A 15,611-nucleotide genomic window follows, 5' to 3' on the forward strand; every position below is an offset into this window, starting at 1 on the left:
TATTCATCTCCAGATCACTACTGCAACTTACATCCTTCTGAATCTGCTTACTTTATTTTATCTCTTGGTCTCCCTCTATAATTTTTACCCTCCCACACTTCCCTCTAGCACAAAATTAGTGATCCACTCATGTCTCAAAATGTGTCCTATCAAACAGTCCCTTCTAATCAGTTTGTGCCACAATTTTTTTTGTGCTTAGTACCTTTTCATTAGTTACATGATATACCCACCGAATCTTTAGCATTCTTCTGTAGCACCACATTTATGAACTGTTTATCATCCATATTTCACTCCCATCATGGTTGCACTCCACGTAAATACTTTCAAGAAAGACTCCCTAACACTTAAATCTATAGTCGATGTTAAAAAATTTCTTTTCTGCAGAAACACATTTCTTGGCATTGTCCATATATATTTTGTATCCTCTATACTTCAGCCATCATCAGGTAATCTAGTGTCCAAATAACAAAACTCATCTAGTAATTTAAGTACTTCATTTCCTAATCAAATCCCATCACCATTGCCTCATTTAATTTGACCACATTCTATTATCCTTGTTTTGCTTTTGTTGATACTCATCTTATACCCTCCTTTCAAGACACCGTCCATTCTGTTCAGCTGCTCTTCCAAGTCTTTTGCTGTTCCTGACAGAATTACAGTATAATCAGCAAATTTCAAAGTTTTTACTTCTTCTCCCTGAACTTTAATTTCTACTCCAAATATTTCTTTTGTTTCCATTACTGTTTGCTCATTGTGCAGATTGAATGACATTAACAATGGGATACAACCATGTCTCACTCCCTTCTCATCCACTGCTACCCCTTCATGCCCCTTGACTCTTGTAACTGCAGTCTGGTTACTGTAAAAGCTGTAATCAGCCATTCATTCCCTGTGTCTTACCCCTGCTATCTTCAGAATTTCAGAGAGAGTATTCCAGGCAACACTATCAAAAATTTTCTCTAAATCTACATATGCTGTAAACATGTGTTTGCCTTTCTTTAATCTATCTTCTAAGATAGGTTGTAGGAGCAGAATTGCTTCACATGTTCCTACATTTCTCTGGAATCCAAACTGACGCTCCCCAAGGTCAGCTTCTACCAGTTTTTCCATCTTCTGTAAAGAATTTTGCAACCATGACTTATGAAACTGATAGTTCAGTAACATTCACATCTGTCAGCACTCGCTTTCTTTGGAATTGGAATTATTACATTCTTCTTGAAGTCTGAGGGTATTTCACCTGTATCTCACATTTTGCACACTGGGTGGAAGAGTTTTGTCATGGTTGTCTCTCCCAAGGCTGTCAGTAGTTCTGACAAAATGTCGTCCAATCCCCGAGCTTTGTTTTGACTAAGGTTTTTCACTGCTATGTCAAATTCTTCTCACATCGTTGTGTCTCCCACCTCATCTTCATCTACATTCTCTGCCATTTCTATAATATTGCCTACAAGCACATTTCCCTTGTATAGATCCTCTATACATTCCTTCCACCTTTCAGCATTCCCTTCTTTCCTTAGGACTGGTTTTCCATCTGAACTCTTGACATTCATACATCTGCTTCTTGTCTCTGCAAACACTTCTTTACTTTTCCTGCAGATAGTATCAGGAGAAAGAAAACTGGTGTTCTACGGATCGGAGCGTGGAATGTAAGATTCCTTCATCGGGCAGGTAGGTTAGAAAATTTAAAAAGGGAAATGAATAGGTTAAAGTTAGATATAGTGGGAATTAGTGAAGTTCGGTGGCAGGAGGAACAAGACTTTTGGTCAGGTGAATACAGGGTTATAAATACAAAATCAAATAGGGGTAATGCAGGAGTAGGTTTAATAATGAATAAAAAAAATAGGAGTACGGGTAAGCTACTACAAACAGCATATTAAACACATTATTGTGGCCAAGATAGACACGAAGCCCACGTCTACTACAGTAGTACAAGTTTATATGCCAACTAGCTCTGCAGATGTTGAAGAAATTGACGAAATGTATGATGAGATAAAGGAAATTATTCAGGTAGTGAAAGGTTGATAGTCATGGGTGACTGGAATTCAAGAGTAGGAAAAGGGAGAGAAGGAAACATAGTAGGTGAATATGGATTGGGGCTAAGAGATGAAAGAGGAAGCCGCCTGGTAGAATTTTGTGCAGAGCATAACTTAATCATAGCTAACACTTGGTTCAAGAATCATGAAAGAAGGTTGTATACATGGAAGAACCCTGGAGATACTAAAAGGTATCAGATAGATTATTAAATGGTAAGACAGAGATTTAGGAACCAGGTTTTAAATTGTAAGACATTTCCAGGGGCAGATGTGGACTCTGACCACAATCCATTGGTTATGAACTGTATGTTAAAATTGAAGAAACTGCAAAAAGGTGGGAATTTAAGGCGATGGGATCTGGATAAACTGAAAGAACCAGAGGTTGTACAGAGTTTCAGTGAGAGCATAAGGGAACAATTGACAGGAATGGGGGAAAGACATACAGTAGAAGAAGAATGGGTAGCTTTGAGACATGAAATAGTGAAGGCAGCAGAGGATCAAATAGGTAAAAAGACGAAGACTAGTAGAAACCCTTGGGCAACAGAAGAAATATTGAATTTAATTGATGAAAGCAGAAAATATGAAAATTCTGTAAATGAAGCAGGCTAAAAGGAAAACATACCTCTCAAAAATGATATTGACAGGAAGTGCAAAATGGCTAAGCAGGGATGGCTAGAGGACAAATGTAAGGATGTAGAGGCTTATCTCACTAGGGGTAAGATAGATACTGCGTACAGGAAAATTAAAGAGACCTTTGGAGAAAGGAGAATCACTTGCATGAATATCAAGAGCTTTGATAGAAACTCAGTTCTAAGCAAAGAAGGGAAATCAGAAAGGTGGAAGGAGTATATAGAGGGTCTATACAAGGACGATGTACTTGAGGACAATATTATGGAAATGGAAGAGGATGTAGATGAAGATGAAATGGGAGATATGATACTGCTTGAAGAGTTTGACAGAGCACTGAAAGACCTGAGTCCATTAGAACTACTGACAGCCTTGGGAGAACCAGTCCTGACAAAACTCTACCATCTAGTCAGCAAGATGAATGAGACAGGTGAAATTCCCTCAGACTTCAAGAAGAATATAATAATTTCAATCCCAAATAAAGCAGGTGTTGACAGATGTGAAAATTACTGAACTATCAGTTTAATAACTCACAGCTGCAAAATACTAACGGCAATTCTTTACAGACGAATGGAAAAACTGATAGAAGCCGACCTCAGGGAAGATCAGTTTGGATTCCGTAGAAATGTTGGAACATGTGAGGCAATACTGACCCTACGACTTATGTTAGAAAATAGATTAAGGAAAGGTAAATCTACATTTCTAGCATTTGTAGACTTAGAGAAAGCTTTTGACAATGTTGATTGGAATACTCTCTTTCAAATTCTGAAGGTCGCCGGGGTAAAATACAGGGAGTGAAAGGCTATTTACAATTTGTACAGAAAGCAGATGGCAGTTATAAGAGTCGAGGGGTATGAAAGGGAAGCAGTGGTTGGGAAAGGAGTGAGACATGGTTGTAGCCTATCCCTGATGTTATTAAATCTGTAGATTGAGCAAGCAATAAAGGAAACAAAAGAAAAGTTCTGAGTAGGTATTAAAATCCATGGAGAAGAAATAAAAACTTTGAGGTTCGCCGATGACATTGTAATTCTGTCAGAGACAGCAAAGGACTTGGAAGAGCAGTTGAACGGAATGGACAGTGTCTTGAAAGGAGGATATAAGATGAACATCAACAAAAGCAAAACGAGGATAATGGAATGTAGTCGAATTAAGTCGGGTGATGCTGAGGGAATTAGATTAGGAAATGAGATACTTAAAGTAGTAAAGGAGTTTTGCTGTTTGGGGAGCAAAATAACTGATGATGGTCGAAGTAGAGAGGATATAAAATGTAGACTGGCAATGGCAAGGAAAGCGTTTCTGAAGAAGAAAAATTTGTTAACATTGAGTATAGATTTAAATGTCATTAAGCCATTTCTGAAAGTATTTGTATGGAGTGTAGCCATGTATGGAAGTGAAACGTGGACAATAAATAGTTTAGACAAGAAGAGAATAGAAGCTTTCGAAATGTGGTGCTACAGAAGAATACTCAAGATTAGATGGGTAGATCACATAACTAATGAGGAGGTATTGAATAGAATTTGGGAGAAGAGGAGCTTGTGGCACAACTTGACTAGAAGAAGGGATCGGTTGGTAGGACATGTTCTGAGACATTGAGGGATCACCAATTTAGTATTGGAGGGCAGCGTGGATGGTAAAAATCATAGAGGGAGACCAAGAGATGAATACACTAAGCAGATTCAGAAGAATGTAGGCTGCAGTAGGTACTGGGAGATGAAGAAGCTTGCACAGGATAGAGTAGCATGGAGAGCTGCATCAAACCAGTCTCAGGACTGAAGACCACAACAACAAACAACAACAGTATCTATGTTTCCCCCAGTGAAATATGTTTGTAAATCCTTACATTTGTCCTCTAGCCATTCCTGCTTAAGCATTTTGGACTTCCTGCCAGACTCTTATTTTAAACGTTTGAATTCCCTTTCACCTGATTCACTTTCATATTTTCTCTTTTCACCCATTGAATTCAAGATCTGTGTTATTCCAGGATTTCTATTAGGCCTGTCTCTTTAACTATTTGATTCTCTGCTGCCTTTCTCTGTTTCATCTCTCAACGCTACCCATTAGCCTTCTACTGTGTTGCTTTCCACTGTTCTAGTCAATTGTTGCCTAATGCTCCTTCTGGAACTCTCAACCACCTCTGGTTCTTTAAACCTATCCAGGTCCCATCTCCTTAATTTCCTACATTCATTGCAATTTCTTCAGTTTTAATCTGCAGTCCATAACCACTTAATTGTGGCCAGAGTACACATCTGCCCCTGAAAATGCCTTACAATTTAAAATCTGGTTTCAAAATCACTCTGTCGTACCATTCCATAATCAGCCTGAAACCTTCTGGTGTCTCCAAGTCTCTTCCACTTATGCACCCTTCTTTCATGCTTCTTAAACCAAATGTTATTGATGATTAAATCATACTCTGTGGGAAATTCTACCAGGTGGTTTCCTTTTTCATTCCTTTCCCCCAGTCCATATTCACCTACAGTTTTTCCTTCTCTTCCTTTTCCTACTATCAAATTCCAGTACCCCATCACAATTGAATTTTCGTCTCGCTTAACTATCTGAATAATTTATTTTATCTCGTGATGTATTTCTTCAACCTCCTCATCATCTGTGGTGCTAGTTGGCCAATGAACTTCTACTATTGTAGTGCATGTTGGCTCTGTGTTTATCTTGGTTACAATAATGTGTTCACTGTGTTGTTCGTAGTAACTTACCCACATTCCTATTTTCTTATTTATTAGTAAACATACTTCTATTTGATTTCATATTTATGACCCTGTATTCATCCAACCACAAGTCCTGTTCATCCTGCCACTGAACTTCATTAAGTCTCACTATATCTAACTTCATCCTATCCATTTCCCTTTTCAAATTTTCTAACTCATCTGTGCAATGAAGAGATCTGACACTCCATGTTCCAATCCGTAGGATACCAGTTTTGATTCCGCTGAAGACAACTTCCTCCTGGGTAGTTCTCATCCAGAGATCTATATGTGGGACTATTTAACCTCTGGATTATTTTACCACAAGAGGATATCATCATCATTTGACCATTGGGTAAAGTTGCAAGCCCTCGAGAAAAAAGTATGGCTGTAGTTTCCCCTTGCTTTCAGCCATTCACAAGACCAGCACAGCAAGGCTGTTTTGGCTGATGTTACAAGATCAGATATTAAACAACTGAGAAGGCTGCTGCACCTGTTCAGGAGCCACATGTCTGTCTGTTGCAGTTTCACCTATGGTGCAACTGTCTGTATTTCTGAGGCATGCAAGATCCATGGTTTATAGATGGTGGTTTGTAAATATATAAAACTCAGAAGTGAATTAAATGTGCTTTTTTATATGTAATTTGGTATTATCTCTTCTGCCCCAGAGCTGTTTCCTGTCACTGGTTTCTGTCGTATTTTGATTTATTATAAAAATGCTCATATAATAGCTAAAAGGTACAATCTCTTCCATGTGTATGAACTACTAAAACAGTAAAGTTTCAGGAACATAACATTGATGTATGAATCATTGTTTCATCTTTTGATATTGCTATCTAGTAATGTTTATTCACATTGATTTATCCCATTTTCCCCTGCGGTCTGAATTTAAGATAATCTCATTTTCCAAGGAACAGCTCTTATGCTAGCAAAGAAATTTGTGAACTTACCTTGTACACTACCAGTAAAGCATCTTCTTATAGGATATGTCTGTTTCCTTGTATTGGCATTTGGTAATAAACTAGTTCTATTTATGCCACTTGCATCTGTATTTTCTTTTCAACAAAGAGCAACAACTTTTCTCTTGCACAAGCAGATAGATATAGTCATTGTCCAAGAAGTCAATGGTATGATGCTTGTGCAGTTCAGCGAGTAAACTGTGTGATTAAATTGCCATGATTAAATTCATTATCTTTTTGCCATTATTACTGTCACTCTCTCAGATTGAGTCCTTTTCTTATTGTCAGATCAAGTTGTTCTCATGTTCTTGAGATTTTCTGCCAAGCCAACTGTCCAGTCATGAATTTTGTGCCTAAAATTCTTTTTGTGGTATTTCCAATTGTGTTATTCTGTCTTTCTTCAGTTCTTCTTTTTTTCACCACTCCATTTTATTGTTTTAATTTTAACCTAATGCAGCCAGTGTTTTTTTTTTTTTTTTTTTTTTTTTTTTTTAGCTACTAGCCTCATCTCCATGGCTTCGCTCCTCCTCCCTCTCTCCATCTTTTCCATTCCCTCCTGCTCCCTTCTCCATTTCCATCCCTCCCCCTTCCCATCCTTACCAACTTTATTTACCAATCTTCTATAGGCTTCAATGGTAAGAACTACCCAATTTCTTTTTCTTGTAATGATTTCATTCATTTTGTATTTAATTTGCTTGATTCATGTGCCTCTCACATATTAAATACATTTTGAAGGAAATAATATCTTTATCCAAGAATTTATTGTTTTATTTGAAACAAAAGTATCAAATGTGTGTAGTATACATAGCCGTTCCAAAAAAACATATTTTCTGAAATGAGAATGAACTGTACAATCACAGTTGCATGCATAGGCTTCAGATATCACAATTTTGGGAATTCATCTAAGGCAGTTAATGAAGTACATAGTCTATCACAACATCAAGACAAAATATTCTCACAAATACTCAGTATCATTTGCAGCCGGCACTTATTTTCCTCTGACACACCAGAGAATGAAGGCCTGCTTTTCAAGCACACAATATACATCACAAACAGATATTTGCTATCAGTGTCTGACAGTAATAGTAATAATAATTCATATAATGGAAAATCCAGGATGGAATGTAACAGTATTATGAAAAGGAAAGTTGCTACTCACCATATAGCGGAGATGCTGAGTCACAGATAGACACAACATAAAGAATGCCACAAATAAAGCTTTTGGCCAGTAAGGCCTTCATCAAAAATAGATGACAGCCCCCCCCCCACACACACACACACCAGCATCTCCGTTATATGGTGAGTGGCAACTTTCCTTTTCATAATATTGTTAATAATGCATATACATTTACATAAATGTCCTGTGATGTAATGTGTCACTGACAAAATTGACACGGATGAATACAAAATAAATAAGTACTTTTGTAATAACTAATACAATAAAACACAAAAGAGGATGATGTATCACATCTGCCACCAGCAACAAGGCTTTCACATTGTAGTTTAACATCAGTATGGAAATCAGAAGCTACACTTTCCAATGTTGTTATTATTTACCACAATGAACTATGGAATGAATCAATTAGCTATCAAAAAATATAAAACAACAAATTGCCATTTTAATGCTTTGGATTTTTCAATTTAAGTGCAGGAAGTAAATTGATTTATCACCTCCCACTGTCATTGTCATCATAAAAAATAGTAATATTTGCCTGTGCCAGATAAAAAGACCGTAACAGAAGACATGGTGGAATTAAAACTGCAAGGACCAATATTATGAGAGGTGAGTTACAAAAGAGTCATTGAGTCACTAATATAAAAGAAAATGAACATAGGCATCTTGTACACAGGATGCCTAAAGTTTACATGGCTATGGAAGCAAGATCACCAAGAAACATACTGTATTAACTTATTGGTATTAGTAACATCCCTCTGCAAAATATGTGCTAAAATGGATAGCTTATCAAGTGCTGGAAGGTTAAATGCGATTAAAAAATGTGCTGCGGTGAAGCTGAGAAAAAGAGCTTGTTTCTTGATAATCTTGGCAAGTTCTTGCTTCAAAATATCATGTACAGCATTAAATTAAACAATCATTTACGATTATGAAGATAAATGATGGATGTCAAGTAGCATCTGTTATTCTTGATTTTGTACTGTTTTCTATGTCCTGAACAAAAACACAATACTGGCAAAAAGTATGTTTGTGTCCATACATAGTTTCTTCTGGAAATCATTAAACTGTTTACAGCTAACCATGCTTCTCTTGAAAGAAGCAGTTGGATACGATGGATTTTTGAACTGGAGGAACATATGGTTTTTGTCCTCTTCTAGTTGATATATATTCTGTTTGTTTTAGTTACACTAAGCCTGCATCCTTGGCCATGCTGTAGAAGATAGAGGTCCTGTCCTCCAACAGTGACTGAGGTGAATCAAATTCTACTACTTTTCCTTTGTTTAACACAATAATTCTGGAAACAAAGCAAATCAAGCAATTAAAAATCGAAATTCCAGTTTTTCAGTACACATAATGTATCAGTACATCACCCCAAGCAAAGCAAGCAGACAAAATGGAGCACACAATATTTATTTTGGATCATTTAATACATGTGAACTATTTTCTGAGAAACTTCCTGCTTCACCAGAGAGAATGGGGTGTGAGGACTAACTTGGGAGGAAGGGAGAGGACAATGAAAGAAAGAAAGACAGAAAGCAAAAACCAGTAGGATCAATAGGATTTTTCTTACTGAGTTAGATAATGGTAGAGGAAGATTGGGAATATTAATGAATATGCACATGAGCATTAGAGTAAAGTGTCAGTAGTTTCAGACAGATCGAAAACTGATGGTGGAATTAAATAAACTGACAGTGTGACCTGTCTTTGATGTTTGTGTCTGCTGCTACCTCTGATAAGTGACATTTTATAATACTATCTAGCACAGGAATGTGGTATTGCCCAAGCATTGAATTTTATAGCTGTGCTTCCACCACTACACCATGCAGCATCTGTCCTTGTGCTTGATGTTTATGACATCATACCTCCTGAACTACTTGTTGTACAATGATACAACTTTTTAGGTACATTCAGCAGCACATGTGTGTTCTTTCTGCAAAATATGATGTGAGTGGAGTTAGTAATGATGAACTAATAAATTTAAACATCATGCATGATGCAGCATTTTTTAATAAATCCCACTGTTTATGATGTCACATCTCATGAACTATGTGTCATAAAATGATATGGTATTGTAGGTACATGCAGCAGAATATGTTAGTACTGTCTGAAAAAGTATTGTGAATGGAGTTAGTAAAAAAGAAGAAATAAATTTAAATGTCATTCTTGATGTGGCATTTTTCATGCATCTAATTGTTTATAACATCATATTCCCTGAACTATGATGTACAATGACATAATTTTGCATTTTCATGGTATATGATCATACTGGATGCAAAGTGTGTTGCAAATACAGTTAGTAGTAAAGAAGTAATGAATTATAATGTCATGACACATATGCGTGAACAGTGCAAAAGTAGTAAGCAATAAACTGTTTTTCCTTTCATCATTTTGCCGGGGTTGTTAGTGAGAAAACATTTTCTGAAGGTTTGAAATTATGTGTAAAGTTTTTTGCAAGTCAATAAGTGTCCTCATTTGCAAATACTAAGTGAATACAATCATAAATTAATTCATTGTGGGCTATACTACTTTTCATTCCCATCCCCATATCTTTGATAGGGAGACAGTTCTTAGCTCCACAGCAATTGTGGTTTAGGAGGAGATGTGGAAGAAACACACACACACACACACACACACACACACACACACTCTCTCTCTCTCTCTCTCTCTCTCTCTCTCTCTCTTTCCCTCTTCTGTCTCTCTCTTTTTCCATTATTTTTGTAGTATGTACTGATATCATTTTTTTTTGCTAGGTAAAATATGTAGAATATGAACAACCAATGTGACATCTAATGACAAACCTTCTTCTCAACTACACATCTAATGTGTGGATCTGCCGCAATAAATTAATGTTTAAGAGAGCATTTTTCTGTAACATCTGGCATTGAGACCTCCCCCCCCCCCTCCCCCACACACACACACACACACACACACACACACACCTTCAATTACAAAATATTTTTCTATTGCATTATTACCATAAGGCTCCAATTCCAGACTTTGTATGTGTAGCAATAAAACATATTAGTCTCATAATCACCTTTACAATAATATTCTGTTTCTAACTAGCTAAGACACTGAAACATTCTAAGGTTTGCACATTCAGAATCTAGCACACAGGATAGAAAAAGAATGCCTCAAAAACTGAAATGAAGCATTCACTGAAAAACAGACAATTACCAATTAGTAGAGCACCTGATACAAGTTCTTATTCTGTTTCCAATGTTGGCTATTTTTTCCATTATTATTCGTTAGTTACCACAGAATAAATAAAATATCCTGCACACTTTCTTACCCAGTTAATACTATAGACCCAACAAATGTTAGTTCATATGGTTTCTCTCAGTTTTTTTGCATCTGTAGATGTAATCCTATCATTTACATGCCATATACCTGTTGTAATCCATGATTGTGTTTAACCTATGAGCAATTGTCAGGACTGTGCACTGTTCAAATTCTGTGCGTATTGTTTGCTGGAAGAAAGAAAAAGAGAAATAATTTAAAAATACGGACATATTAACAGTAAATCAGCAGACATATTCTGAGGTGACAAATTCTTTTTCACATTTCAAGGAAAGGTGACAAGCAGGACAAAAGATTTAAAAATGACTACAGCTCACAAGCGACTTTTCAGTGAAAAGCTCCATTACAAATATATATTATGTTTCAAAACATTCACTGACTGCACATTAAATATATTCTGCTCAAAACTAAGGAAGATGGTATAGTTATAACTACAGAAAAAAACTTTTGCATAGAATTGCATGTTATGAATATTTATATTTACTGAAAGCCTTGGGACCGACACAATGCATCTGCAATAGTTTACTTTCTCTCTCTCTGTCTCTCTCTCTCTCTCTCTTTTTCTCTCCAACTGAGTTATCACCACTGTGTATGCAGACATGCCTGGGCCATGCGCCACACACATGCACATGTACAGAATGCCATGGCAGTTTCAGGTTAATGGGAGCAATTCATTAATATTTTATTGACAATTTAAATATTCTTTCATGTTTGGAACTGGAACCCACTACCAGCTTGAGTTCCCCAAAGTACCTACATTCCCAACAGAACTATGGATTTAGCAGATACCACCATTTTTGTGCTCTACTGAAGCAACTAGCCATGCAGGTCTACAGGCAGCCTATAGTAGGTGTGAAAAAGGTTTCATGTGGTAGTTGCTTGCTGAATCTCTGAAGTCAGAAAACAGCCTAGTCTCTCTTTTGTGATTCAGCTTTCAGACTGAGCGGGTGGCTTCCTGTCATCTTGCTTGTTACAGAGTACATGGCTTTGGCTGTCTACCTCTGTCTCAGTTCTCTTTGTCCTGCCACACACCACTTAAAACAGTAATCACCTTCTCACCCTCTTCCTATCGCCTCATTCTATGACTACTCTGAGTGGTGGACGGGCTTATAGCCCAGACTGGATGAGACACTCTGTATACTGAGTTCTGAGAATATAGCAGAATTTAGCTTATTCAACTCCATTTCAAGAAACCTCCCTTCTCACACCCACCTCTTGCACATGCTCCACCCTGATGCCTGCACACACATGCATATTGTTTCTTTTTTTCATAAATTAATTCTTTATTTTTGTATTAACTAAACAAAACTGCTAACAAACTTCTTGTCCTCTATTTAATACTGTGATTTTGAAGCTACAGATCACCATTTCAGTAAATATTAGTAGAAGCTAGATAATTCTTTACATTTACTATGAAAGACCATAATGACATCATAGCAGTATCATTACCACCACATTAATTATAGGTTGTTCTTCAAAATTAATAATTAATGTAATCTGGTAGACTAATGATACTTGTGAACTTCATGCTGTAAGATATTTCATTTAAATTGTGACCATCCAAGACTAATGTATCTGTAAACTCTCAAAAAGATAAGATAAAATGGGAGCTCAAGGAATACACAAATTTCACTATCAACCAAAAGAAACACATAACATGCTTGAATGAGTCTGCATTTACACGGTTGCCTAAAGCAGGGTACATTTATGAATGGAGATGATCAAGGGAAGTATGCCATCCAGACTATCAAGAACTGACTGTGAAGAACTGAAACATCACAAGTTTCTGGTCTCAGTATGAGTCTTTGCATGTAATGTTAATATACTATGTTTTTGCATAGATTTGTAACACCTTTCTAATCAGTGGAATAATATTTAAAGGGGAGTAAGCTGGTAACAGTATTAATCAACTAGTTTTCATTTGATTTCTGACAAAGACAAAACTGCTTGGTTTAATAAACTATTCAAGTGTGAGAAACACAGCTCATTTATGTGAACTGATGTATGTACAATGATAGTGAATGATTTCATGAGTGTGGCTGACACAGTATGCCTAGCAGTTCATGAGTGACGTGCACATGTGTGCTCAACAGAGTAATATGGCCTCTGCTGATGCAGTTCCATCAGCTTCAAATCCTTCCCAGCAGCCTGCATGTGCCTATGGTGCACGGGGATGCAGCGTTGTGATTTTCAGTTGCAGCAGTCAAGGAATATCGGGAATCATCCCAGTGCCTTGCGTAGGTAGACCCACACCTGTGCAGTGAGTGTGTTTTTGTTTGCTGCACTCATTGCGGCCACAACTTGTTTGATGCACAAGGTGGCATATTGACAGTAAATAAAGAGCAGGTAATACCGCCTAACAATGTGTAGTCACTCTTGGGATGCACAACTGGTTAATGTGGATGTGAAAGGTGGCAATGTTTGTATGCATCAAATGGACCAAGAGTAGGAGGTTGTTTAGCAAGGATCAGTTGTAGGAGATAACTGTAATGATTTCAGTTATGTCTGTTGTGAAGATGGTAGTGTTGATAGGTATATGAAGGTATCTAATGGTGAACAGCAGGTTGTAATGTAGCAAGATTCTGATCGTAATGTTGAGAGGTATAAGTTTCCACAAATGGGATTTGTTGTTGCAGATGCCTGATAATATTGGGAAGCAAATAAAGCTCACTTAAATCTGAAGTTGGTTATGTTAAATCTGAAGATGGTTCAACTAAATCTAAAGTTCAATTAAAACCAGTGTGGATTCAATTGAAACTGAGGTGAAATTTGTTAAGTTGGAGCTGAATTCTGTTAGAGTCAAGCTCAAGAAAGACCTTGAGGTTGTCAGAATCGAATGTTACTACAGAAATAGTGAGTTGAGGCTAGAGTATCTGAGCAGATAGGGGAGACTGATAACAACTGTCATAGTAAGACACAAGAGTTAGAGCCATTCCTGCACAGCCTTTTGTCAACAATGGGTGGATAAAATGAAGTATTTTGACAACAAACTTGATGCTGAAATAATTATACTGGGTCTTGAAAATAAACTGTGTACCCAGATAAGGCAGCACCTACAGATACCATTGAGGGATTTATTAAATTCCTGCAAAGAATTTGGAGAGTTTATCCTCACAAAGAGTCAAGGAATTATGGTATAATCAATGCACCAAGAGATATAGGGCAATATGTAGTCAACCAAATGGGAGTGAATAATAGACATGATGGGCAGAGGATGTCAGACTAGGGGAATAACAATCATTGCAGGTGTAGTCACCAAACATGGATAGGAATATTGGACCCATGGGTAGAAATTGGGAACAACCTCACCTCGAGAGTGCAGGCCTGAGGAATAGGGAGTAGCTTCTGCCAAGGCTCAGGCAGGAGCAAGTTTGGGGAGAGACTCACTATGAAAAGGGAACTGGGAGGACCATATGGGGAGTAGGATACTGATTGAAAGTGGAGTCGAAACAGAGAGTTCTTGTAGCTCCAAAAGGGGAGAAGTAGTTATGGTCATCTGAAAACAGAAATAACCAGGTAACTGAAGATATAGTTTTATACAAGAGGAAATACAGTTGTTATGTGGAAGAAAGACTGGAATTTGGATCTTTGGGGGGACAGGTGGATGAAATAGAACGGGTTGCTTAAAACAAGGTGGAGGGGATGTACAGACAGGGTTTTGAGATGGCATTAGTCATGTAAACACTAAAAGAAAAGACATTGGTTGGTTGAAATTTTGGTCCATTGAGGATGGAGTGGAAGACTATCGGAAAGAAGAGTATGACCCGGAAGAGGAGAAGATGCCTGAAGGAGAAGAAGCAATGGGAAGTGAGGGTGAAATGAAAGGTGAAGACATTACACAGGATTTTGTTTTTGATGAGGATGATGTGTTAGTCAGCAAATCTGAACATGTTGTGGATGAGTCAGTAATGGACAAAGTAATACTGGCAGAACAACTAAAACAGTATTGAAATCTCGATGTGTTGGTTCGATAGGGAAATCTGTGGATCACAGGTCAATTTGCAATTTCACTTGGGCTTGTACACAACCTTTTATCATGACTTGTCTGCAAAAGGGGTTCAATTGAGCACACTTGCATTCACACCCTATATTGAGTAAACAGCCAGCCTAAGTACAGCAGTGAATGAATTCAAGTATTTGTCTAAATCATGATCGTTCACAAATGATTTACACCAACAACAGTTTAGAATGAAAACGTTTTTATTTTACTAAATCATATCCACAAAACAAACTGATGACTACGTGATACTATGTTGGTAGCTTTTAGCCGCACCGACCTTGCTGCACCAACGGACCATGGTCAAAAGACCTCGACCTTTATCCCTTATCCCTTATCCTCTGTCCTGTGTCCGGTCACGTGACACTTCATTAGTCAAATATATTATTTCTAAACATGGCCATCATGCATTTGCAATGTTACAATATTAAAATACACAAAACTAAATACCTTATATTATTTTGTAGACAATCATCAGATTATTTACATATTTAAGGGCACTCCACTTTTTGGCAGTTTCACCCCTCTTCTTTTGTTTAATCACATCTTTGCCTAAAAGGTGTGGCATACAAAATACTCATTTTTGCTCTATATAGATCAAAAACTGAACAGTACCTTCACAATAAAAGACAATAACTTATTATGCAGAGGTTCTCAAACATCCTTACAACTTAATTTTTATATAAAACATGTTCTTTAATGTCCAAAATATTATCCCTGCAACTATACTTTAAATTTGAGTTTTGAACTATTTTGAAGAGCTCTTATGTTGATGGAGTACCCCTATTTCAGTGATCAGATACCCAGCAAATCCAATGATTAGCAAGA

The 15,611-nt window shown here is 37.1% G+C and overlaps 1 protein-coding gene across 1 annotated transcript in view; it reads right to left on the reverse strand.

Moving 5' to 3' along the window:
• Positions 1 to 7,598: 7,598 nt before the first annotated feature.
• LOC124620104 (multidrug resistance-associated protein 1-like) overlaps positions 7,599 to 15,611 on the reverse strand; it is a 30,029-nt gene continuing 22,016 nt past the window's right edge. Inside the window, exons 4-5 of the mRNA XM_047146773.1 lie at positions 10,877 to 10,956; positions 7,599 to 8,780 (exon numbers count right to left, since the gene is read on the reverse strand). Coding sequence (XP_047002729.1) covers positions 8,669 to 8,780; positions 10,877 to 10,956 — 192 coding nt within the window. The 3' untranslated portion in view covers positions 7,599 to 8,668. The remainder of the gene's footprint in view (positions 8,781 to 10,876; positions 10,957 to 15,611) is intronic.

The sequence above is a fragment of the Schistocerca americana genome, chromosome 6, assembly GCF_021461395.2.
Source record: "Schistocerca americana isolate TAMUIC-IGC-003095 chromosome 6, iqSchAmer2.1, whole genome shotgun sequence".
Lineage (NCBI taxonomy): Eukaryota > Metazoa > Arthropoda > Insecta > Orthoptera > Acrididae > Schistocerca > Schistocerca americana.